We start from the raw sequence: 25,265 nt of genomic DNA on the forward strand, positions 1-25,265 counted from the left end.
AAAAAAAAAAAAAAAAAAAAAAAATTTCAAGTAAGAAAGAGGTCAGACAGTGGCTCATGCCTGTAATCCCAGCACTTTGGGAGGTGGAGGCAGGCAGATCCCTTGAGCCCAGGAGTTCAAGATCAGACTGAGAAACATTGAGAAACCCTGTCTCTATAAGAAATAAAAGAATTAGCTGGGCATAGTGGTACATCCCTGTAGTCCCAGCTACTTGGAAGGCCGAGGTAGAAGAAGCACCTAAGCCTGAGGAGGCTGAGGTTGCAGTGAACCAAGATTGTGCCACTGCACTCCAGCCTGGGTAATAGAGCGAGACCCTGTCTCATAACAAAAACAAAAATTGGGAGACAAAAACAACTCAAGAGTAAAATAAGCAAAGGATATAAACAGAAAGTCTACGAGGAGAATACCTCCTGGCCTCACAAAATGAGTTTGAAAGTGTTTTCAGCCGGGCGCGGTGGCTCACGCCTGGAATCCCAGCACTTTGGGAGGCTGAGATGGGCGGATCACCTGAGGTCAGAATTTCGAGACCAGCCTGACCAATATGGTGAAACCCCATCTTTAAAAATAATAAACAAAAAAAAATTTAAAAAAAAAAAAAGAAAGAAAGAGTTCTCTCCTCTGCATGTTTTTGGAAGAGTTTGAGAAGGAATCGTATTAGTTCTTTAAATGTTTGGTACAATTCAGCAGTAAAGCAATCAGGTTCTGGGCTTTTCTTTAATAAAAGACCTTTTATGACTCATTCAATATCCTAACTTTTTATTGGTATATTCAGATTTCCTACTTCTTCGTGATTCAGTCTTGGTAGATAGTATATGCCACAGTATTTATCCATTTCTTCTAGGTTATCCAATTTGTTGGCATACAAATTGTTCATAGTATTCTTTTATGATCTGTTTTATTTCTGTGGTATTAGTTGTAATGTATCCTTTTTCATTTCTAGTTTTTTTGAGCCTTTTTTTTCTTAGTTTACTTAAAGGTTTGTTGATTTCGTGTATCTTATCAAAAAGTCAGTTCTTAGTTTCACTGATCTTTCTATTGTTTTTCTAGTCTCTATTTCATTTACTTCTGCTCTCATCTTTATTATTTCTTTCCTTCTGCTAAGTTTGGACTTAGTGTATTGTTCTTTTCCTAGTTTCTTTTGGTGTAATGTTAAGTTTAAGATTTTTTTTTCATGTAGGTGTTTATTGCTATAAGCTTTCCTCTTAAGATTGCTTTTGCTCCATCCCATAAGATTTGGTATGTTGTACTTCCATTTTTTTTTAAGATCTTTAAAATTTCCTTTTCATTTATTCTTTGAACCATTGGTTGCTCAGGAGCATGTTGTTTAATTTCCACGTGTTTGTTAATTTAAAAAAAAATCTTCCTGGCCGGGCACGGTGGCTCAAGCTTGTAATCCCAGCACTTTGGGAGGCCGAGGCGGGTGGATCATGAGGTCGAGAGATCGAGACCATCCTGGTCAACATGGTGAAACCCCGTCTCTACTAAAAATACAAAAAATTAGCTGGGCATGGTGGCTCGTGCCTGTAATCCCAGCTACTCGGGAGGCTGAGGCAGGAGAATTGCCTGAACCCAGGAGGCGGAGGTTGCGGTGAGCCGAGATCGTGCCATTGCACTCCAGCCTGGGTAACAAGAGCGAAACTCCGTCTCAAAAAAAAAAAAAATCTTCCTGTTACTGATTTCTAGTTACATACCATTGTAATCAGAAAAGACACTCAGTATGATTTCTACCTTCTTAAATTTGTTAAGAATTGTTTTGTGGGCTAAAATATCATCTATCTTGAAGAATGTTTTGTGTGCACTTAAGAACTCTTCCAAAAAATTGAAGAGGGAATACTTCCAAACTCATTTAATGAAACAAGCATGACCTTGATACCAAAACCACACAAGAACACTACAAGAAAAAAAATTAGAGGTCAATATCCATAATGAACACACATGCAAAATCCCTCAACAAAATACTAGGAAGCCAAGTTAAACAGCACATTAAAAGGACCACTCATGATGGTAAAGTCAGATTCATACCAGGGATGATTCAACATATGTAAATCTGTAAGCAAAATATGCCACATAACAGAATGAATAACAAAACAATATAATCATTTCAAAAGATACAGAAAAAACATTTGACAAAATTAAATATCCTCTCTTTATACAAATTGTCAACACATTAGATATAAAAGAAAATATTTCAACATGAGAAAGGCCATATATGACAAACACACATCTAATATCATACTCAATAGTGAAAAAAGTTGAAAGCTTTCCCTCTAAGATCAGGAACAAGACAAGGATGCTTATACTTCCCACTTCTGTTCAACATAGTACTAGAAGGTGTAGCCAGAGTGGTTAGGTAAGAAAATGAAATAAAAGGCATCTGAATTAGAAAGAAAGTAGTGAAACTGTTCCTGTTGATAGATAACATGTTTCTCATATACAGAAACAACATAAAGATTCCACCAAAAACTATAAAATAAACAAATTCTGTAAAGTGGCAAGATACAAAAATCAAATTACAAAAATCAGTATCATTTCAATATACTAAAGACAATCTGAAAAAATAATCCAGAAAACAATCCCATTTACAACAACTAAAAAACAAAATTTTTACAAATAAATTTAACCAAGGAGATGAAAGATCTGCACACTGAAAACTATAAAACATGGATAAAAGAAATTAAAGAAGATACAAATATATGGAGTTATCTCATATTGATGAAATGAAGAATTAATATTGTTAAAATGTCCATACTATCCAAAGCAATGTACAGATTCAATGTGATTCCTGACAAAATTCCAATGCCATTTTTGAAATACAAAAAACAATTTTAAAATTTGTATGGAAGTACAAGAGACCCCAAATTGCCAAAACAATCCTGAGCAAAAAGAACAAAGCTGAAAGCATCACAAAAAACCTAACTTCAAAATATACTACAAAACTACAGTAATCCAAATAGCATGGTACTAGCATAAAAACATACAGAAAGACCACTGGAACAGAATTGAGAACCAAGATATACATCCACAAATTTATAGGCAATTGGTTTTCAAAAAAGATATCAAGAACACCTAATGGCAACTGGTTTTCAAAAAATGATATCAAGAACACCTAATGGGGAAAGAACAGTCTAATCAATAAATGTTGGGACAACTGGGTATCCCCTGCAGAAGAATGAAATTAAACTCTTATCTCATCCTGAACTCAAAATGAATTTTTTCTTCTGAACTTTTAAGTTCAGGGATACATGGGCAGGTTTGTTATATAGGTAAATTCACGTCATAAGGGTTTGTTGTATCAATTATTTCTCTTTTTTTTTTTTCCTTTTTTGAGACAGGATCTCACTCTGTCACTGTCACCCAGGCTGGAGTACAGTGGCAGAATCCTGGCTCACTGCAACCTCCACCTCCCAGGTTCAAGCGATTCTCCCACTTCAGCCTCCCAAGTAGATAGGATTACAGGCATGAGCCACCATAGCCTGGCTAATTTTTATATTTTTAGTAGAGATGGATTTCACCATATTGGCCAGGTTGGTCTCAAACTCCAGACCTCAGGTGATCCACCCACCTCAGCCTCCCGAAGTGCTGGGGTTACAGGCATGAGCCACTGTGCCCAGCCCCTTGCCTACTTCTCAATGGGGTTGGGTTTTTTTTGTAAATTTGTTTAAATTCTTAATAGATGCTAGATATAAGACTTTTGTCTGATCCATAGTTTGTAAACATTTTCTCCCATGCTGTATGTTGTCTGTTTACTCTGTTGATAGTTTTGTTTGCTATGTACAAGCTCTTTAATTAGATCCTATTTGTCAATTTTTGCATTTGTTGCAATTGCTTTTGGCGTCTTCATCATGAAATTGTTGCCCATGCCTATGTCCAGAATGGTATTGCCTAGGTTGTCTTCCAGGGTTTTTATAGTTTTGTGTTTTACATTTAAGTCTTTAATTCATTTTGAGTTTATTTTTATCTGCGCTGTAAGGAAGGGTCCGGTTTCAATCTTCTACATATGGCTAGCCAGTTATCTCAGCACTATTTATTGAATAGAGAATCCTTTCCTTATTGCTTGTTTTTAACAGCTTTGTTGAAGATCAGATGGTTGTTGGTGTGTGGTCTTATTTCTGGGCTCTGTATTCTGTTCCATTGGTTTAAGTGTCTGTTATTGTACCTATACCATGCTGTTTTGATTATTGTAGCCCTTTAGTACAGTTTGAAGTCAGGTAGTGTGATGCCACCAGCTTTCTTCTTTTTGCTTAGAATAGCCTTAGCTATTTGGGCTCTTTTTGGGTTCCATATGAATTTTAAAATAGCTTCTTCTAGGTCTGTGAATAACGTTCTTGGTAATTTGACAGGAATAGCATTGAATCTATAAATTGCTTTGGGCAGTAGTCAAGTCTAGAAGCAAATCAGGAATGCAACCTCATTCACAATTGCCATAAAAAGAATAAAATACATGGAAATACAGTCAGCCAGTGAGGTGAAAGATCTCTACAATTAAAAGAAATCAGAGATGGCACCAACAAATGGAAAAACATTCCATGCTCATGGCTCATGGGGAAAGAACAGTCTAATCAATAAATGTCAGGACAACTGGATACTCAGTTGTCCATGCTCATGGCTAGGAAGAAGGAATATCAAAATGGATTAAAGCGTTAAATTTAAGATTTGAAACTGTAAAAGTCCTAGAAAAAAACCATAGAGGAGAAACTCCATAACACTGATCCAGGGAATGGTTTTTTGGACATAAACTCAAAAGCAAAGACAACAAAAGCAAAAATAGATCAATGGGATTATATCAAACTAAAAAGCTTCTGTACAGCCGAAGAAACTATCAACATAGTGAAGAGACAACCTATGGAATGAGAGAAAATACATCAAAATCATATATTGGATAAAAGGTTAATATCCAAGATATATTTTTAAAACTCAATAATAAGAAAACAACCACATTTTTTAAAATGGGCAAAGACGCAGGATGTAATGGTACATGCCTACAGTTCCAATCACTTGGAAGGCTGAGGCAGGAGGATTCTTGAGCCTCAGAGTCCAAGTACAGCCTGGGCAACGTACTGGGACTCTGTCTCTAAATAATAAATTTTAAAAATAATTTTTAAGAATTCAACAAATGATCTGAATAGACATTTCCCAAAAGAAGATACACAAATTGCCTAGAGGTATATAAAAAAATGTTCAACATAACTAATCATCAGAAAACTGCAAACGAAAACCACAGTAAGTTATCACCTGTTAGAATGAAAAAACAAAAGTGTTTAAAAAAAAAGTTTGTTTATTGAAAAAACAAAAGTGTTTTAAAAAAGTGAATAAAAGGGAACCCTTGTACACTGTTGGTAGAAATGTAATTAGTATAAGCATTACAGTATAACAGTTTCTCAAAAAATAAAAAAAAAAACTATCCTATGATCCTGCAATCCCAATACTGTATATATATCCAAAGAAATGAAATAGTAGTAGAGAGAGATCAGTACTACTATGGCCATTCCTGCATTGTTCACAAAAGTAAGACATGGCATCAACCTAAGTAACCATCAGTTTATGAATGGATAGAAAATGTGGTATATATACACAATGGAATGCTATTCAGCCTTATAAAAGAGGGAAGCCTGCCATTTGTAACAACATAGATGTACCTAGAGAACATTATATTAAGAGAAATAAGCCAGGCACAGAAAAACAAATACCACATGATCTCACTTACAAGTAGTGTGTTAAAAAGTAGAACTTACAGAATTAGAAAGACAATGATGGTTACTAGGGGATGTGGGGGCACAATGGGTGGGGTGGAAGGGGAGATACTCATCAAAGTATATACAATTTCACTTAGGAGGAATAATTTTAAGAGATCTATTGTACAACATGGTGTTGATAGTTAATAACACTGTGCTGTATCTTTGAGAACTGTTCAAAGAATACATTTTAAGTGTTCTCATCACAAAAATGCTGAGAATGTGAAGTAATGTATATTAATTTGCTCTGTTAAGCCGTTTTACAACGTATACATATTTCAAAATATTTATACATGATAAATAAAATTTTTTGTCAATTTAAAAAATTAAATTTTTTAAAAATTAAGTGATTTGCCTAAGGCCATCAGCTGAAAGGCTGAACTAGGCTATGAATCCAAGCCAACTGACTCCTGAGCATTTATTCTTAGCTATAATACAGAACTGCTCTGTTTTATTAATAATATATTTTGAATATTTTTCCATGTCAATATATGTACATCTACACAAGCTATTTAATTATTGTATACTATTCCACTGGTGATTTACAATGCTATATAGGACCAAACTCCAAGTGATACACATTTAGATTATTTCTAGTTTATTTCATTATTAAAAATGAATCTACTATGAAAAAAAGATACTTGTATGATCAAATAAACATTTAAATAAATTTTTAAACATGGTAGTTGTCCAGAAAATTAAAATGAAATACCACTTTTTTCTAATAAAATTTGCCATCTAATATGGAAAGAGGGATTTAAAAAAAATGGTACTCTCTTCCATTGCTGACAAAAATGTAAATTCTTTATTTATTTATTTATTTTTTTTTGAGACAGGGTCTCACTCTGTTGGCCAGGCTAGAGTGCACTGGCATGATCTCGGCTCACTACAGCCTCAACCTCCCAGGCTCAAGTGATCCTTATCTCAGTCTCCCAAGTAGCTGGGACCACAGGCGCATACCACCACGCACAGCTAATTTTTGTATTTTTTTGTAGACACAAGGTTTTATCATGCTGCCCAGGCTGGTCTGGAACTTCTGGACTGAAGCGATCTGCCCATCCTGGCCTTTCAGAGTGCTGCAATTACAGGTCTGATCCAGTGTGCCTGGCCCATAAATGTAAATTCTAACTGCCACATGCACGATAAAGATGTGTCTATCATGTAACTACTTAAACAAGGAGCCTAAAGAACCTCTTGCTCAGTGCAAACACTTCATTTCAAGACAAAACTAACACAAAAGAACGTCAGTCTGAAGATCCACCAATAAATAAAATGTAGCAGTCTGATATGACCAGAGTAGCTGGGATTACAGGTGTCCACCACCATGCCCAGATAATTTTTGTCTTCTTAGTAGAGACAGGGTTTCACCAAGTTGGCTAGGCTGGACTTGAACTCCTAACCCCACGTGATCTGCCCGCCTCAGCCTCCCAAAGTGCTGGCATTATAGGCGTGAGCCACTGTACCCAGCCCCATCTGTTACAATTTTAAAACAGACACACCAACAGTGTAATATAGCTGATTTGATATGCAGAAAAACAACCTGGTACAGAATACCTAAAACCACAAAAGAAAATAGAAAAACTTTTTAAAAGCAGGCCTAAATAGTCTATAAGAGAAGAGAAACCACAAAAGGTCAAAAATGATGAGAAAGTGCTAATATGGAAGGGTTAGCAAAAGCTAGGACTTGTGTTTGTTTCAAGGCATCCACTACTCCCTGAAACTCTAGAACCTGGTTTTTATAAACCCTGAGCGCAAAGTTTAAAACACAAAGGAGAGCCCAAGAAAGGTAGAAAGCTGAATCAGAGACCCTTTCTGGCACATAAAGCCGAAGCCTTCTAAAGGCAACACTCTTAATATGACTTCTAAAAAAACAATCTGCCCAGTGGAAGGCAATGGTGAAGAGACTTGCCAATGAAGCGATTCTTGAAGTCATTCCAGTATTGTGTTTATCTCTCGGGGTAATCTTTGCTTTGATTTTTGCCTAACAATTAATTTCTATTGTGGTAGGGGAGAATAATCATCTATCTTGGCAGAAAATTGAAGGTTCATTCCCTGAAGAACGTAAAAAAGAGGCTCTGGACCAAAGAGTACAATTAAGGGCTCAGCTTGATCTCTCTGATCAAGTCAACTGTCTTGTGTCTGAGCATCATATTCGTTTCATGGCTACTAGTTTACATTTATTTGTATGATCTTCTACTTAATGCCTGCCTTATCTACTAGGTAATATGCTTCATGATGGCAGGAGTCAAATCTGGTTTTGCTCACCATTTTAACCCCAACAGATATCACAACGCCTGACATACAGCAGAAACTCAAAAACAGAAAAAGAGAAAAAAGTAATCAGTGTAGGGAAAGAGACTAACATTTATTCAAAGAGCTACATTGGCCTTTTTACTGTTCCTGGAACATGTCAGGCATAGTCCCACTTCAGGTCCGCCGCACCGGCTCCTCCCTTTGCCTGAGGTAGTCCCTTCCCATAAAAATCCTCATGTCTAATGCCTTCCCCTCTTTCAAATCTTTGCTTAAATGGTACTTTCCAGATAAGGCCTTCCCTGAACATCCTATTTCAAATTCCAACAACACTTTCACCCCGAACTCTGCATATTCCTTAGTTGCTGCATCCGATTTATTCTTTTCTGTAGCATTTATTATGTCCCAAAAGACTAAATATCTTACAGTACTGTCTTTTCCCAGAAAGTTTTAACTATATAAGAACAGACTTCTTTCATTACTATAGTTCCAATTTTTACAATGATGTCTAACACACAGTAAAAATACAATATTCATTCAAAAAATGACTACATAAAGTAAAATAACATTTTGTCATTTTTTTAGATATTCAAAAATTATCTTAACATGCAGTGTTTAAAATATGCAAAACTGCCAACTATTCATGGGTAGAAAAGACCATCCCTGTTTTAAGATTTTACACTTTTTAATTCTTAACTGTTAAAATACTCTTCCTTTTACAAAATGATGATCATAGTATATAGTAACTATTTTTTCTCAATGGGCCTATTTGCCAAAATGAGAAATGGTTAAAATCTGTCAGTGTCTAATACTTTTTTAGAAATTTTACTGGTCTATGGAATCTAAAAATCTGGAAACTACTGACATAAAATTAAAATAACTCATCAGAATGTAATTTCAATATCTAGACCAAAAGACCTAGAATTGAAACTAATTCCACCCTTCAAAAATCCTCTTCTCTGGTCAAGCCAGTAACTTTACCAAATTCAAACTATAACTTTGATTCCCCTGGACCCTTCTTCTGAACTAACCCTCCTCATCATCCCTCCTCTACAGCCTTCTCTTCCTAATCTAAAATCTATCTAATATCACAAATCCTCCCCTTACCACTCTATGCTACATTATCCTTCTGTCATCTGAACACCTCCAGCCCTTTAGCTAGGGCTTAATTCCAACCACTAGTTTGGCTCAAGCTACCTAAGTAAGAATCACTGCGTGGAGATTTTTTAAAGGCAGTTTCCAGCATCTCAGTGCAGATTAGGAGTATTTCCAGGATTGAGATATAAGAGCCAGTAGTTTTTAAAAGTTTAGGGAACAAAGGAAGTCTTATTACATAAAAATAATTTGACCACCATAATAATGGTTACATGTTTATCCTAAGTCTTCCTATTAAACATCGAATGTGCATATCCCATGTATAATTATACATGGGAAGGGCTTAATTTTGAAATAATTCATTTCAAATTCAATTGTAATATTTTGACACAGATATATAGAGGCACTTGTGAAAATAGTGTATTATCATAGAAGGGCACATATTATAAAGAAATTAATATTCTTAGGCTTAAGTTTATTCAAATGGTCAGCAATGAAATTTTGCTTTAAAAACGCAAGTTAACCTAAATATAGTTTACCAACCTGTTTGTTGTTCTCTGCCATGGAAAGCTGCAGTGCCAAGAGCATGGAGTCTGCACTACATAGAGTAGTTCTCTCAGAGTTACAAAGAGCATGCCAATTCTTTCGAAACTCTTTAATCATATCCAAGACAGACTTCTGATTAAGCACAGCCATTATCTTAAAGTAGGACAGAATACAAAGTTAAAGTACCTTATGTTAACTGGAAATTAACATTTAACATGTATAAGCGAGCACAGATAAAGAAAAATATACAGTGAATGAGAGGTCATTTCATATTTACCAAGATTGCTTTTAATTAAATTTAGGAAAATAAAATAATACAATTTCTGCACAATCATATTTTCCTCGCCTTTAGTTTCTTAAGCCAAATCTTTTGAAAAAACAAAATCCAGGCTTTACTTCTGAAAATTCACACAAGATATGCAAATTTATTGCAAACTTGTAATTACAGACAAACACATCTAAAGCTGTATTTAAATACGTATAATTGTTTTGAGGATAGATAATATCTGATAGATTGCAAAAAAAAAAAAAAAAAAAAAGCCAATTTCCTCCCATCCCATATTGTCCCAAAAGAGGTGGTCTATTTATCTACCCCTCTGAATATGGACCAGCCTTGTGACTCGATTTCACCAACAGAATGTGGCAAGAATGATGCTGCGGGAGTTCTGAGCTTAGGCCTTAAGTGGTGTGTTGCATAAGTATTAACACAATAGGCCTCAATGCTATCCTCTTTGAAGCTGGAGTCCAGTCCAGGAACTTAGATTTCAGAAGCATTTCCAGTAAGAGTGGCTCACTGTGCTAAACTGTTCATACAAACAATATAGTTTATGTTAAACACTTGCTTTCCTTCTGAGTCTGAAATTTTGGTACATGTCAGACAATGGATGCCTTTATGTTCAGCCCCCAATAAAAACCCTGGGCACTGAACCTCTAATAAGCTTCCCTAGTAGACATTTCACATGTGTTGTCACAACCTGTTACTGGAGGAATTGTGTTCTGTGTGACCACTAGAATATCACCTAGCAGTGTCTTGCCCAAATTGCTGATCCACAGAATCATAAGCAAATGGGTATTTAAAAACGGTGACTTTTGAAGTGGTTTGTTACACAGTATTACAAAACCAATAAAATAGCTAATAGGAGCCTATTTGGTGTCAGATACTTTTTGAAAGCTTAACATTGATTACCTCATTCAATTCTCATAAATGTCTCATAAGACAGACGTATTATTACCCTCATTTTACCTAAAATAATATCCCATGTCACTCAGTTTATAAATGGACAAACAGCATAAACCCAAGATGTCTTCTTAAAGCATGCTAAATAACTTCTCCTGATGCACACAAAAGTCTTTCAAAAATAATTGGAGGTAGGTAGTGCCAATGTTTTATATACCCAAGATTTATAGTCTGGGTATATGTTTGGTATATGGGTATATAGTCTGGGTATTACTCCTAAAATAAATCTTTAGGAGTAAATTACTTACTGCTATTATTTCAAGGTAGTATTATGAGATTTGATTGCTATGAATGAAGACTTACTTGGGAATTAGACTATTCTGAAATGTGGCTCCACCACTTACTAGTTGTGAGATCTTGGCCGAGTTACATCACCTTTCCCTGTCTCAACTTCCTCATAATGAAAATGAAAACCCGATCCAATAGGGTTTTATAAACAATGTAAACACAAGTAAAACTTTTAGAACAGTGCCTGGCACGCATAAAAGCACATTAGCTATTATTATGCATTATGAGTTTCTAAGTTGTTCTGAGTTAAAAGTAAAATAGCATTGGCCAGGCACGGTGGTTCACATCTGTAATACCAGCACTTTGGGAAGCCGAAGCTTGTGTGTCACCTGAGATTAGGAGTTTGAGATCAGCCTGGCCAACACGGTGAAACCCCAACTACTAAAAATTAGCTGGGTGTGGTAGCATGCACCAATAATCCTAGCTACTCGGGAGGCTGAGACAGGGGAATCGCTTGAACCCGGGAGGTGGAGGTTGCAGTGAGCCAAGATCACACCACTGCGCTCCAGCCTAGGCAACAGAGCAAGACTCCATCTTATATACATATATATTTAAAAAAAAAAAAAACACCAAAGCATTACTATGGGTGACAGAAAACCAAGAGTGTCATTCAGGGATCAGCTAACTTTTTGGAAAGGAAAAAACAGTATAAATATTTGAGGCATAACACTACTCACTTTGACCTGTAGTGTGAAAACAGCCACGGACACACACAAACAAACAAATGAGCATAGCTGTGCTCCATGAAAACTTTTTTAATGGACACTAAAATTTGAATTTCATGTAAGTTTTACAAATCACAAAACATTATTCTTTTCCTCTTTGTTCCCCAACCACACAAACATGTAAAACTCATTCTTAGCTCAGGAGATGGCTGCACAAAAACAGGCAGCACAGCTAGTTTGCCAACCCCTGGTCTAGCCCGCTTTTCCTGTAGCTAGCTGGCTGTGGGAGCCTATGGGATAAGCCTTACCCATGGTTGCCTAGTTGGAGGCATCATCACACAGAAATACTCACATTCCAGTCCGCTGTGAGTCAATGAGACAATAAATATGCCAGCACTCTGAATGGCAGGCTTCACCATACAAAAAACAGGTAGCAAAAGACAGCAGCGATAATAAACACTTGTTTTTTTTTTAAAAAAAAAAAATTGGATTCCAAGCTGCTCTAGAACACAAACTGTGAGACAGAAAATTGTCACTGGGCAGGCAGTGTGAAATGGTTGAAAGAACTACACTTTCAAGTCAGATACCACAGGGTTCGCTTCCAGGCTCCCCCATTTATGGTATTTAAAATCTGATGAGCACAAGTTTCTTCACCTGCAAAACCAGGAAGGGAATTCCTACCTCACAGAATAATGAGATGTTAGTGAAACAAGTACATAACCCACCTAGTGCCAGGCATTTAGTAGGTGCTCAATTTTAAAATGGCACTCGAAGTCATTATCAGTGTTAGAGCGCAAGTCCCAAAGGTTCCTTGGGAGGCTTTAATCAGGGGTAGGGGAAAGTTGAGTAAGGGGAAAGTTGGAGTCTGAGTACATCATGGGACTAGAACCCTGGTTTCCTGCCTAACTAATGGAAGTTAAGCAGGCGACTATGGGCCTGTCTTACAAGCTGCAGACGAACCTTCAGGGCCTTGCAATTCCATCGCTAGATACCGTGAACTCCACCTACACCCCCCAGCCCAACCAGAGCTCCAGGGCGAAGTCACTGCACCTTAATACCTCGGTCGGACTGCACTTTGCTACGACCGAGATATTATTGTGCAAAGCACCCTCGAAAAGTACAGCCTGAATCGCCGCTTAAACATGCGACAGGACAGGTGGGACAAACGCAAGACTTACCTGGTTACGGGTACACCCGAAGGCGCAAGCTAGAGTGTGCAGAAAGATCCCCCACCTACCGCCCCTCCACCGCTGCCGCCGCAGTAGCAGCCGAGTACATTTCAAACCTCGCGGGAGGCCTCGGAAGCCAATCGCTGCGCTCGCCCTCCGACCCGGAAGCAGAGCCGGCGCGCGTCGCGGCCGCCCGCATCCGAGACCAGCTTGCCTCTGGTCGCTTCCCGGCGCTCTGCGGTGCGTATCGTGCGGGGAGCCTCAGGAGGCCGCGACGGTTTTTTGCCGGCCGTCCCGCCCTGCCACTCTATCCCCGGGAGATCTTCTGTCCCGCCTTGGGCTCCGGGAGGAGGGAGCGGGGTCTTGTGGAACTCGCCTGGTCCTGGTAGAGGTGTCGGGGTTCATTGCAGGGACTTCTCTTTTTCCCTCCCTTCTTCTCTGCTCTTTGGTTTCACGGGGGCAAATCCTGCCCAACGTGTACGGTGAGGTCCCTGGGCACTGCTTTAATTATCAGTGGTCGTGGGGACTGGACAATTTCCTGACCTGGAATCTCTTGCACTTCTTATACCTCTCTGCCTCCGTGTCCGTAACACTTTCTGGTCACCTTTAACAAGTCTCCAGTCCCGGATGTCCATTCCTGAGGGTACTAGTTTATAAGCGTCTCCAGGTGGGACTCGTCTGATTCTCAATACTCTTCAGGTGCTTGATATGTTTGTTACTGAGCCCAACTGTTTTCAGGACAACCCTTGTGTCGAATTAAAACACAAAAAACAAAAACTCTAAAACCCGTAATTCTCATAAGGGAATGCTACTTCCAGAGTGCACACTAATCCTTGACAGGTTAGTTAAGGTCTCGTGCCTAGTTTAAAAAATATTATTTTTTTAAATTTTAAGTTCTGAGATACACGTGCGGGACGTGCAGGTTTATTACAAAGGTAAATGTGTGCTATGGTGGTTTGCTGCAGCTATCAACCCATCACCTAGCTGTTAAGCTCCGCATGCATTAGCTATTTATCCTGATGCTCTCCCTCTCCCTGGCCCCCTGAATATTATTTTTATATCACACATTTTGGCACTCCTTTAAACAGATCCTGTATTTTGTATCTGTTTATATGATAGCACTTTTCACGTTGAATCATAACTATCCCTAAAATTGTGATCTCCTTCAAGCCAGGAGGCTGTGTTTTTCTTCATTAGCACTGGTTCTCCACACACAATGAACTTTTGCAAATCCTGGTTCTGCTTATGAGCTTGGCAAGTTAACCTACGGAAGCCTCAGTTTCTCCATCTACAAAATGGAGACAAGAGGTAGTACCTGCTTTTATGTTTGTACAGATATCAATCATGTCAGTAAGATGCTTAATTTGGCACCTACAAATGCTTCACAAATGTTGATTATCGTTGATTTTTATTAACGTATTTGCTATTAAAATGATTCCATCTTAATATGGAATACTGTTTCTTTTACATAATCTAAACAGAGCTTTATGGTGTTATTGTCTGCTATAATCAAAGATATGGAAAACAGCTGTGGAGCAAATGTGGAACCATTAATAACTGGATTTAATAAAGTACTTATCCCTTGATAAGTACTTTAAATGTTTCTTTTGAGCTATCTCATTGTAACACCACAACCTTATTTTGATGCATTTGTGGAATGACTGATACTTTGACCGTTCTAATTGTATCTGTGCTGTAATCCACAGTTTCGTGACCTTGTCCAGTAGAAGGCTATTTAATTCTTGCAGCTGCTTGAATTTTGACATACAAGATGAAGCAAGATCCCTCAAGAAATGCTGCCTACACTGTGGATTGTGAAGATTATGTGCATGTGGTAGAATTTAATCCCTTTGAGGCTGGGGATTCAGGAAACCTAATTGCATATGGTGGCAATAATTATGTGGTCATTGGCACGTGTACGTTTCAGGTTAGTCTACAAAACTGCACTGAATGACAGTGAAGCTATTTCACCGATAAAAGAACTTATACAAACCAAATCTAAACTTTGAAAATATATTGAGTTTGAATATTAAAGAGAGATAACACCCATAGAGAAAGATGTTCCCAGTTATATGTGCCTGAGATTTATGTAAACATTATATAGATAGTGAAAAAATAATATAAGGCTTCTCTTTTGCCTCATGGTCATTAGTGGAATGTTCTGCTAATTGAAGGCTATGATTAACTGAACATTGGTATGTACAGAAAAAAAAACAATTTAAATGAGAGCCAATTATGTTTTTTCTACATTCTGCTTTGACATGCAAAGTCAGCTAATATTGAGAGCCTGAAAAATGATCTTCCAGGAGATTTTGTAGTTTTTATAACATTTAATTTTCCTATTAGTGTGCTGTCATATTGTTTGTGCATCCAGAGTGTACAAAGTATGAGCCATATTAATTGAGCAAGCAGTTAAGCATTGCCATTAAAAGCATGAATTCTAGAACCAGAATGCCTATATGTTCACTCCTGCTTGGCTTTACTTCTTACTAGGTATGCAACCTTGAATAAAATATTTAACTACTTCTGTAAACATGAGGAAAATAATGCTCGAATTTTAGCATATGTAAAATTCCAAGAGGGCATCTGACAACATTGTAATCCATATGTATGTTTTAGTTGTCATTGATATGGGCAGTGGTAACACTCTCAGATTTAATCACCAAAGTAAGATTGCTTTGTGGTGTACATACACCATGCTTTCTGAGAAGAAAGTTAGTTTTACATGTAAGAGAGACTTTGAATGATGAAGGTTCAACCCTCAGGACTAGCTGGTTAGTACTTTATCTGAATATTATTATTAATAGAACTGTATTTCTCAAATTATAATTAATGCGGTAATTTGGAAGTGGCCAATTTTCAAAGATTTAAAATAACTTTATCACTGAAGTGATATTATTTGTTATAGTTTTCCTTCCTTTACTGAGAAGGCAATTCTGTATCTTACAGTATTCTGGCATCAAAAATGCAGTTTGGTGTTTTATAGTACAATAAATATATAAAGCTATACAAATTGGGATATAGTCATATTTATCCTAAGAGAAAATATTAATTTAACATTTCACTTTGTTGCTGTCTGAGTAGAATATGACAGCTCCTTGGCTATTCCATACTGTCTCTTTGGGTGGGGGTAGAAATTACTAGCTTTTAGACTAAGTATGACCCTCACCCTTAGATGGACTCTGTTTAGGATCATAAAAAGTCATATGGTTAAGACAGTGTAACGTCCTTGAAATTTCAAGACCTGAGGAAAAACCATTTCTTTAATGGAATTCACAAATGCACAAGAGTAAAGCAGCCCCCTACAGGTAAAACTAACTTTTTAACTTCATTACTCTTAAAATTAATAACTGGACATAAAATAGTATTCAAAAACTGAAAAATGTTTATCTCATGATTAAGAAATATTGAAAGAGAAAGTAAATGGAGAACAAATAAAGAAAAAGGGCCGGGCGCAGTGGCTCGAGCCTGTAATGCCAGCACTTTTGGAGGCCGAGGCGGGTGAATCACAAGGTCAAGAGATCGAGACCATCCTGGTCAACATGGTGAAACCCCGTCTCTACTAAAAATACAAAAAAACATTAGCTGGGCATGGTGGCACGTGCCTGTAATCCCAGCTACTCAGGAGGTTGAGGCAGGAGAATTGCCAGAACCCAGGAGGCGGAGGTTGCGGTGAGCCGAGATCGCGCTATTGCACTCCAGCCTGGGTAACAATAGTGAAACTCCGTCTCAAAAAAAAAAAAAAAAAAAAAAAGGAAAGGCAAAGATGAGAGAGGGAGAAGATGAGAAAGAGAAGTAAAGTGACAAAATGGAAAAAAGAACTAGTATAAACATTTGTGTTCTGTTTTGGGTGACGGACACATGTATTGTCTCAGTTGATCCTCATACCTGTGAGATTAGCAATGTAGGTCTCATTACGAAGGAAAAAAAATAGATTTTTATTAATTTGGGCAAGAGTAAACACAAATTATATTCTGTACTGGACATTGGAAATACAATTAAATAAGTCCATTTCAAAATAAATTATTACTTTTCTTTGAAGTTATTTTTTAATGTAACTAAACACTGTTAAATATTACTGTTCTCTTGTCCTAGAAGTTCAAGTTCCATTGCACCCAATTTCATGCCTCTTGTCTTGAGAGAAAACTAAGTAAAGATAAATTAAGTGGAAAGATTTCCACATTCCTGTCAGAAAGACAATCCTTATTTTAAGGCTATTTAGAAAATGTTGTAGATACAGTGAATTTGAATATCAACAAAGCATTTTTCAGAATCTCATGCTGTCCTTTTGATTATGATGGAAATATGAGCTTCTAAATGGTAGTGCTGTTAACTGGTGTCATGTATTTGTCAAATATTCATTAAGTGCATACTGGGTGCTAAGAAGTGAAAAAAGTATGGACCATGTCCTTAAGGAGATTTTAAATATAAAGCAGTACAATGAGAAAAATGTTATAAAAACCTTTGTTAAGAGAAGCATGAACATAGGTGCTTGCCTAAATCAGTGTTCTCATGCAAGCTTTACTAGGGGCCTCAATTCACTAATGAAGACCCTTTGAATAGACTTAGAAATCTTGTATGTATTTTACACTTTTTAAAGTGTGCACGTATCAAATAGAACTAGCCCCATTTCACATGCTTCATAAGGTCCTGTGTGGCTACCATATCAGACAGCACAGTTCTCTCTGTATCGTCCTCTGTAAATTGGCAATAATCTTTAATATAATAATAATACTCTTTAGTTCTCAGCAGTATATTAGGATTCAGAGGATATAATATATTTTAATATAAATTTCAGAGTAGTGTCTAAATGTTTAAAACTGTGAAAGAGGTATTAGTCTTTCACAGATTTTATGTTGTTACCTCTATTTGAATGAACAGAGTTGTTGCTTATAATGCTTTCAGGCTGAGGCTGAATCTGCTGCTCAGTGTGTATTCACCTACGGAAGATAACTATGGCCAGATATTTGCCATCATTCAATTAGACTGACTTAGTAGGGTTCCAGAGATGGAACATGGAGCAATGAATAGAATTTACATGGAAACAAATTTTGGCTTAAGGTTAAGAACTCTTCTAATAATTCGAGCTATCCCCCAATTGAATAATTGGCTGGTGACTACCATAGAAGTAGCTAGTTCCCTCTCACTGGAAGTGTTCAGAGAGGGGTTGTATAAACTCTTTTTATCAGATGCTCTCCTAGGGATTCAAGCATTAGGGGAAAGAATTGAACTAGAGAAACTTCACAGTCTTGACTAACTGAAATTCTGTGTTTGGCCTTAAATGGGTGTGGTAGGAGGGCCTGCCAGTTTCAAACTCTTATAATAACCCTTCCATCAACCTGGCTTTACCCCAACCTCAAATATGCTGAAGCCTTGTATAATCATTTGTATTATAGTAAGTTTTCCAAAGTGTCTTAATTTCCTGCCTATACCATTCCTGCTTACACCCAAACTAAATCCAAAATAACATTTGTCTCTGCCTATATCACACACACACCCTGGCCTTTTAGTTGGCTCAGTGGCAAACAGTGCTGCCAGGAAAAAAATGTTTCACTGGTAATATAAAAAACTCAAACTGTATAATCCCTGGGATTTCTTTATCCCCATGACTATCCAGTAATTCCATATGTAATTTGGGTAACAAATTATAGGACCTGATTAACAATATTGTTTCAGTAGTAAGATGATGTGTATTTTCATGTAAAAACTTCATTTTTAAGAGACTGATTTGTCAAGTTGGGAAAAATAGATATAACCCAAACTACGACATCAGCTATGATTAGGCTCCTAAACTTATTTTAAAATTGCTTAGTGGCTGCTGCTTTGGCATGTCTGGCTGTTAGCTGTACAACTATTATACACACAAATTACAAAGTAATAAAATTTGACAGTGTTTTTCTTTCCTTAATAAGTGTATTTCTATTATTTCATTTATGGAAAACCTTTTCACTGTTAACTCTAAGTTCACCTGAAATTTAAAGTTATTTTCAAAGGGTATTTGAATTATATTGAGAAAGATGAGTAATATATTTGTAGAATGACTTTACTAGGATCTCAAAGGCTATTGTAGAAAAATCAGCATATCCACTTGGATTTCATTTGAGTATACATTATAAAACTTTGCATTTAGATTCTGGGTGAATGGAATTCTTAGATCAGGCCATTCCTATCAATATAGACATACGTATTTCATTAAATACCAAGTTTCACCTGCTGGATTTTTTTTCCTGGTATTTTATAATCTCATACACTTTTATTAAAAAAAAAAAAAAAAACTGTGGTTAATACACAAGATTCTTCGGACACATTTATCATGAAAATTTTGCTTTAGTCTCTAGACCCAGTTCAGATACTGATTTAAATAACAATGATTATTTACTTATTTTTAAAATTGCAAACATTTTTTATGATTTTTCTTTTTTTACCTTTCCTATTGTTCTGGGCAGTATTTTAATGCATATAAAATATATGTTATCCATGAAGGCTTAAAGAATAATAAGATGGATCCCTATATACCTGCTACCTAGTTTAAGAAATGGAACATTAGCAGTTCTTTTCAGGCCCGCTCAGTATCCTTCCCTTACTCATGGTAGGTATTTTGCATGGCAGGGTTTTCTGTTTGGTTTTTTCCCTGCTTCCCCCTTAAGGGCCCTGGATCTATACAGAGATCTCTCATCTGTCATCCTTCCTTGTGCAGGCACTAGGATTTGTCTCCTTTTTTTTACAAACTGAAGCTTTAAATTGTTGCATGTGGGCAGATGCATTTATAACAGCTGCATTTCTTGGTACTCATTTGCTTGTTTGTATTTGGATTTTTGCAATGTTGTAATGGGAAAGCTTTTCAGGTTATTGTCCCCATTTACAGTGCTAGATGCCTTGACTTTTAAAGTTGATTTTTTTTCTCACCTTCCCATGAGGATAAACTGATATCATTTTTGTAGAGCTGAACTAGATAAATAAGCCAACTTTATTAAGCATTTATTCCCAGAATAAAATATCTAAAACTAAATTAACCAGATTATTTCTTACATATTCACTATTCATAGACTATAATAGTCTAGATGAATTATTTGCAGCATCTTACACACATATAATGCCCCATGTAATGCTACATAAAGATCATTATACGTGACACTGATTATAAAGACTTAGAGGCATCATAAGGGCCCAAAGTATTTTCCATTTAATCAAAATGTTCAGTATATATTTTTAATACTGTCAGTAGATAATCCAGTTCTGGTAATTCATTTACTAGAATATTTTGATGCTTTAGCACATTCTATTTTCTTTCTTTTCTTTTTTTATGATGTAGAGACAGGTCTCACTATGTTGCCCAGGCTCAAGCTCCTGAGCTTAAGCAGTCCTTCCACCTCAGTCCCCCAAAATACTGAGATTATAGATGTGAGCCACCACACCCCAACAAGCAGTCCATTTTCATTGAATTTGTTATGAAATGCCTTCTAAGATAAAGTAGGACATGTTTATCATTTATTTCTAGTTGCCTTAGAGAGTTATTTTGTGAGGCTAAGGTAAGTTTGGATTTTTTTTAATTCAATGAACTAATTAAATCTCAGAATTTTTCAAAAGCATAAACATAGCCTCCTGATGAATTCATTTTAATGAAATAATACTGTTTGTTTTCATAACTTACTAAAATATTTACTGTGCTTAGGAAGAGGAAGCAGACGTTGAAGGCATTCAGTATAAAACACTTCGAACATTTCACCATGGAGTCAGGGTTGATGGCATAGCTTGGAGCCCGGAGACTAGACTTGATTCATTGCCTCCAATAATCAAGTAAGTTTAACAGCACCAAATGCATTCTTTACTAATGTACTTTGATTGTGTTACATGATCTGAAGTGTGATTATAAATAGAAATACACGTTTTTCTCCATTTCCATTTTCCACAACCCAAGATACTAGGTATTTTTATTTGCTATTACTTAATAATTTAGGCTTATCATCTGAATTTGTGATTTAAATATACAGCCATGACTGTGATGCCTTGACCATGCGTTTGAGTCAAACTACACAGCTTTTTACATGAGCTTCATCTGAATCAAGGTCTTTAGAGATTCTTCACTAATTCACAACTTTGTTGAAAGTACAGCTCTTTGAATAAAAGACATTAATGAGCAGTTGAGACATTAATGAGCCTTCCTTTCCCCCACATAGACCAAGATTACATTTTCATGTCTCACAGTATGTAAATCTGTAGTTCTGGGCTTTGGACTTCAGTTTCTGTGAAAGTGTTTGAAAAGAATGATGGTTTCTGAGAAAAAAATCAAGCAATGCCTGCTGAAGTCTTCTTTACAGGAGTAAGAATATGTTACATTATTTAAGATTTGTTACAAAACACTAGCCTTGTCTCCACAAATGTCAAATCTAAAAGATGTGTCTTCTTTTAGTAAGCAGTACTTAGCAACTAAAAGTTATCAACTATTAAGCTAACTCCGTTTTTTAAATTAAAGGATAATTTAGATACTCTGAAATTCTCAGCTCTTAAGGGTACAGTTTGATCAGTTTTGACAAATGCATATGTTTGTATAACCCACACTCTATTCATGCACAGTGTTTCTGTCACCCAAGAAAGTTACTTCATATTCCCTTCCAGTTAATCACTGTACCCCATTCCCTACAGAAGCAACTATTGATCTCGATTCTATTACCAGAAATCAGTTTTGGCCTATTCTAGAACTTCATATAAGTGGAATCATACAGAATTTTTTTGCGTGTCTGGCTTAATGTTTTTGAAATTTTTCCACATTGTTATGTATACCAGTGCATTTTAAGTAGTACTCCATTGCAGCATATCAGTGGATGATAGTCTGTTTATTCATTCTTCTATCAATGGGTACCAATACAGTTTCCAGTTTTTAGTTATTATTTTTTACTGAATACTGCTTTTGGTGGTTATATGGTTTAATTTATCTTAGGAGTAGAATTGCTGAGTCACCGGGTAGATGTATGTTTAACATTTTAAGAAAGTGCCAGTTTCTAAAGTGGTTCTACCATTTCGTATGTTCACCAGTATTTTACGGGTGGTCTCCCCACTCTCCAACACTCATTCGTTCATTTTGAGACAAGGTCTAGCTCTATCACCCAAGCTACAGTACAGTGGCACCATCTCCACTCACTGCATTCGCTACCTCCCAGGCTCAAGCCATCTTCCCACCACAGCCTCCTGAGTAGGTGGGACTATAGGCACACATCACCATGCCTGGCTAATTTTTGTATTTTTTTGTAGAGACAGGGATTTGCCGTGTTACCCAGGCTGGTTTAAAGCTCCTGAGCTCAGGCAATCCACCTCCCTCGGCCTCCCAAAGTTCTGGGATGATAGGCTGAGCCACCATACCTGGCCTATACTCCAACATTTATTATTGTCTATCTTTTTCTTTTCTTTTTTTTTTTTTTTTTTTTTTTTTTTTTTTTGATACAGAATCTCACTCTGTTACTCAGGCTACCAGCCAGACCCATGATCATGGCTCACTGCAGCCTCAACCTCCCTTGTCTCAGCCTCAACCCTACCTCTCACCTACCTCTGCCTCCCAAGTAGCTGGAACTACAGGCATGCGCTGCCACTCCCAGCTAATTTTGTATTTTTTGCAGTGATAGGGTTTCACCGTGTTGCCCAGTCTGGTCTCGAGCACCTGGGCTTGAGCAGTTCACGCATCTTCTTGACTTCCCAAAGTGTTAGGATTACAGGCATGAGCCACTGTGCCTAGCCTGTCTTTTTAATTTTAGCCATTCTGGTTGATGCCACAATGACATTTCCATGATGGCTAATGATGTTGACACTTTTTTTTGGTGTGTTTGTTTCTTCTATTAGAAATCTTGTGTGATTTTTTTCTAGGTTGTGAAGCTGTTGCATGTTTTTTCCTAGAAGCCTTTACCAATATTTAGCTAACTTAATTTTGAATAATCTACACAATAGCTTTTATCGGCATATGTAATATCATTACCAAAGCTGGTGTACTATTCATTTCCTTTTATATTAAAAGAAACTGGTCACAATATCTAAACCTAAATAAGAGCAAAGTCTCTTTGATTCTTTAAATTTTGAAAGCTGTGGAAACAGTCATCTTCCCTTGGTTTTGAGTTAAGTTTTATGATACATTCTTTAACCTAGATATTCAATTCTTGTATTCTTTGCTCTTCTTGTTGCTTAGTACTTGTTTTTCTATCCTCTTTTTAGTGAATTTGCTGTGTTTGACCATTTCTGGTTGGTGTTTTTGTTTGTTTGTTTTTTTAGTTTTTGGTAAACTGTCTCAAGTCCTTTTTGTAATTATACAAATAACAATAACAAATTCAAAAGACATTAGCAAGACATTAATTTTAGACTATTTTTAGAGCAAGCTGACAGCACAATCTTGTTTTCAAATAAATTATTTTTATTATAAAAATAATAAATGCTTAATAGATAAAATTTAGAAAACACAGAAAGTAAAAATGATAAGAATGCCATTTATACTCCCAATACCCTTTCCATTTTTTATACATAGTTGTACATAATTGTGATTATAGTCAGTAACTCTCTATACTTTTTTTAACTTTACTTTTTTAGTAGTATTCTAAAATAAATAGTAGTCTATCACCATGACTAAGGCATAACTTAGCATCTCTCTTACCATCATTAGTTTTTATCTTGTATTTAGAAACCCTTCATGATGGCTTATGATTAGCATGTAGTTGCCTTAAATTCTCTTTCTCCCTGCCTTTCCACTCTTTCCTTCCCTACTTGCTTTTCTTGCACAGTGGCTAGAGAATTCACTATTTATCTTATTTCAGCTCTCTGAGTTTTTTCTGGTTCAATTAAAGAAGGACCTAAATATCCCTATAACAGCAAGGATTCAAAGAAAAGTGGGGCAACACAAGGCTGGCATAAAGTTTTGTGGGTTGGTTTGTTTGGTTTTATTTAAATCCTATTAAGATTATTAATTATCTTTTTAAGTAAGTTTTCTTTGATTGCTGTAACTCCTCTGTTTGCTGACATTTTTACTGAACTTGGCCTCATTTTGCATTAATACCTCTTTACAAACTCTTTTGGTTGGGATATTTCTTTTAACAGCTTCTAGAATACCTTTTATCTGCTTTAGAGATGACATTTTGAAGAAAGTTTTATGATTTCATTATCCTATAACTGAGGAAATCTGTAGGAGACCCTCAACATGAGTGATACTGTGGCAAATTTGTCTAGACTTTCCTATGAGCAAAGAAATAATGAATACCCCAAGAACAAGACAAATTCAAAGGAAAAGAATTAGGTAGAATAAGCTGTGTTTTACAGTTTTTCTTACCCTTTATTTGCATGTATAAAATATAGCATACGTGCTTAAAAGTGCATACAGTATGTATTAGGGTTCTCTAGAGGGACAGAACTAACAGGATAGATGTATACATGAAGGGGAGTTTATTAAGGGGTATGGACTCACACGATCACAAGGTGAAGTCCCACAATAAGCCATCTGCAAGCTGAGGAGCAAGTCCGAGTCCCAAAACATCACAAGTAGGGAAGCCAATAGTGCAGCCTTCAGTCTGTGGCCTAAGGCCCAAGATCCCCTGGCAAACCACTGCTGTAAGTCTAAGACTCCAGAAACTGAAGAACTTGAGTCTGTTGTTCAAGGGCAGGAAGTATCCAACACAGAAGAAAGATGAAGACCGGAAGACTCAGCAAGTCAGCTCCTTCCACCTTCTTCTGTCTGTTTTTTTCTAGCTGCGCAGGCAGTCAGTTGGATTGTGCCCACCCACATTGTGGGTGTGTCTTCCTCTCCCAGTCCACTGACTCAAATGTTAATCTCTTCTGGCAGCACCCAGATAAACCAGGAACAAATACTTTGCATCCTTCAATCCTAATATTACCCATCACAGAGTATGTGCATTTTAACATATTTATTACAAAGTGAACACTCATGTAATCTTCACAGAGATCAAGAGATAGGACATTGCTAGCACTTGAGGTTGCCAGTGTAGCCGTCTCCAATCAACCTTCTTTCCCCTTAAAGGATATCATTTTCAAGATTATTAGGATAATCATTACCTTGCCTTTTTTTGTAGTTTTGTGAGTTATTGACACATCCCTAAGCAATATAGCTTAATTTTGCCTGCTTATGAACTTTTTTTTGTTGCTGTTGGAATAACATTGAGTTTAGAAGTGGATATTTATCTAAAATCTACTTGCTTCTGGACATAATTTTGTATCTCTTGGAAAAGATACAGACCCTGCAATGAATGAACTCATTATTTTTTTAAATTTACACACACACACACACACACACACACAC

At 36.6% G+C, this 25,265-nt stretch overlaps 2 protein-coding genes across 7 annotated transcripts in view; one reads left to right on the forward strand and one right to left on the reverse strand.

The window, feature by feature from the left end:
* Positions 1 to 13,083, reverse strand: part of PARPBP (PARP1 binding protein) — an 83,361-nt gene extending 70,278 nt beyond the window's left edge. For all 5 annotated transcript variants that reach the window (XR_012518351.1, XM_074402327.1, XM_074402325.1 and 2 more), the window contains exons 1-2: positions 12,992 to 13,083; positions 9,621 to 9,776 (exon numbers count right to left, since the gene is read on the reverse strand). Coding sequence is in view for 4 of the 5 variants with exons in the window: in XM_074402327.1 (XP_074258428.1) it covers positions 9,621 to 9,773 (153 nt within the window). In the remaining variant the exon portion in view is untranslated. The remainder of the gene's footprint in view (positions 1 to 9,620; positions 9,777 to 12,991) is intronic.
* Positions 13,084 to 13,151: 68 nt separating this feature from the next.
* The window catches only part of NUP37 (nucleoporin 37), a 44,889-nt gene continuing 32,775 nt past the window's right edge, over positions 13,152 to 25,265 (forward strand). Inside the window, exons 1-3 of one of the 2 annotated variants that reach the window (XM_003929617.3) lie at positions 13,152 to 13,222; positions 14,689 to 14,909; positions 20,655 to 20,779. In XM_003929617.3, the coding sequence (XP_003929666.1) occupies positions 14,754 to 14,909; positions 20,655 to 20,779 (281 nt within the window). In that variant the 5' untranslated portion in view covers positions 13,152 to 13,222; positions 14,689 to 14,753. The other variant, XM_074402330.1, reaches the window with a different exon arrangement.

This window comes from Saimiri boliviensis, chromosome 7 (genome assembly GCF_048565385.1).
Source record: "Saimiri boliviensis isolate mSaiBol1 chromosome 7, mSaiBol1.pri, whole genome shotgun sequence".
Taxonomy (NCBI): domain Eukaryota; kingdom Metazoa; phylum Chordata; class Mammalia; order Primates; family Cebidae; genus Saimiri; species Saimiri boliviensis.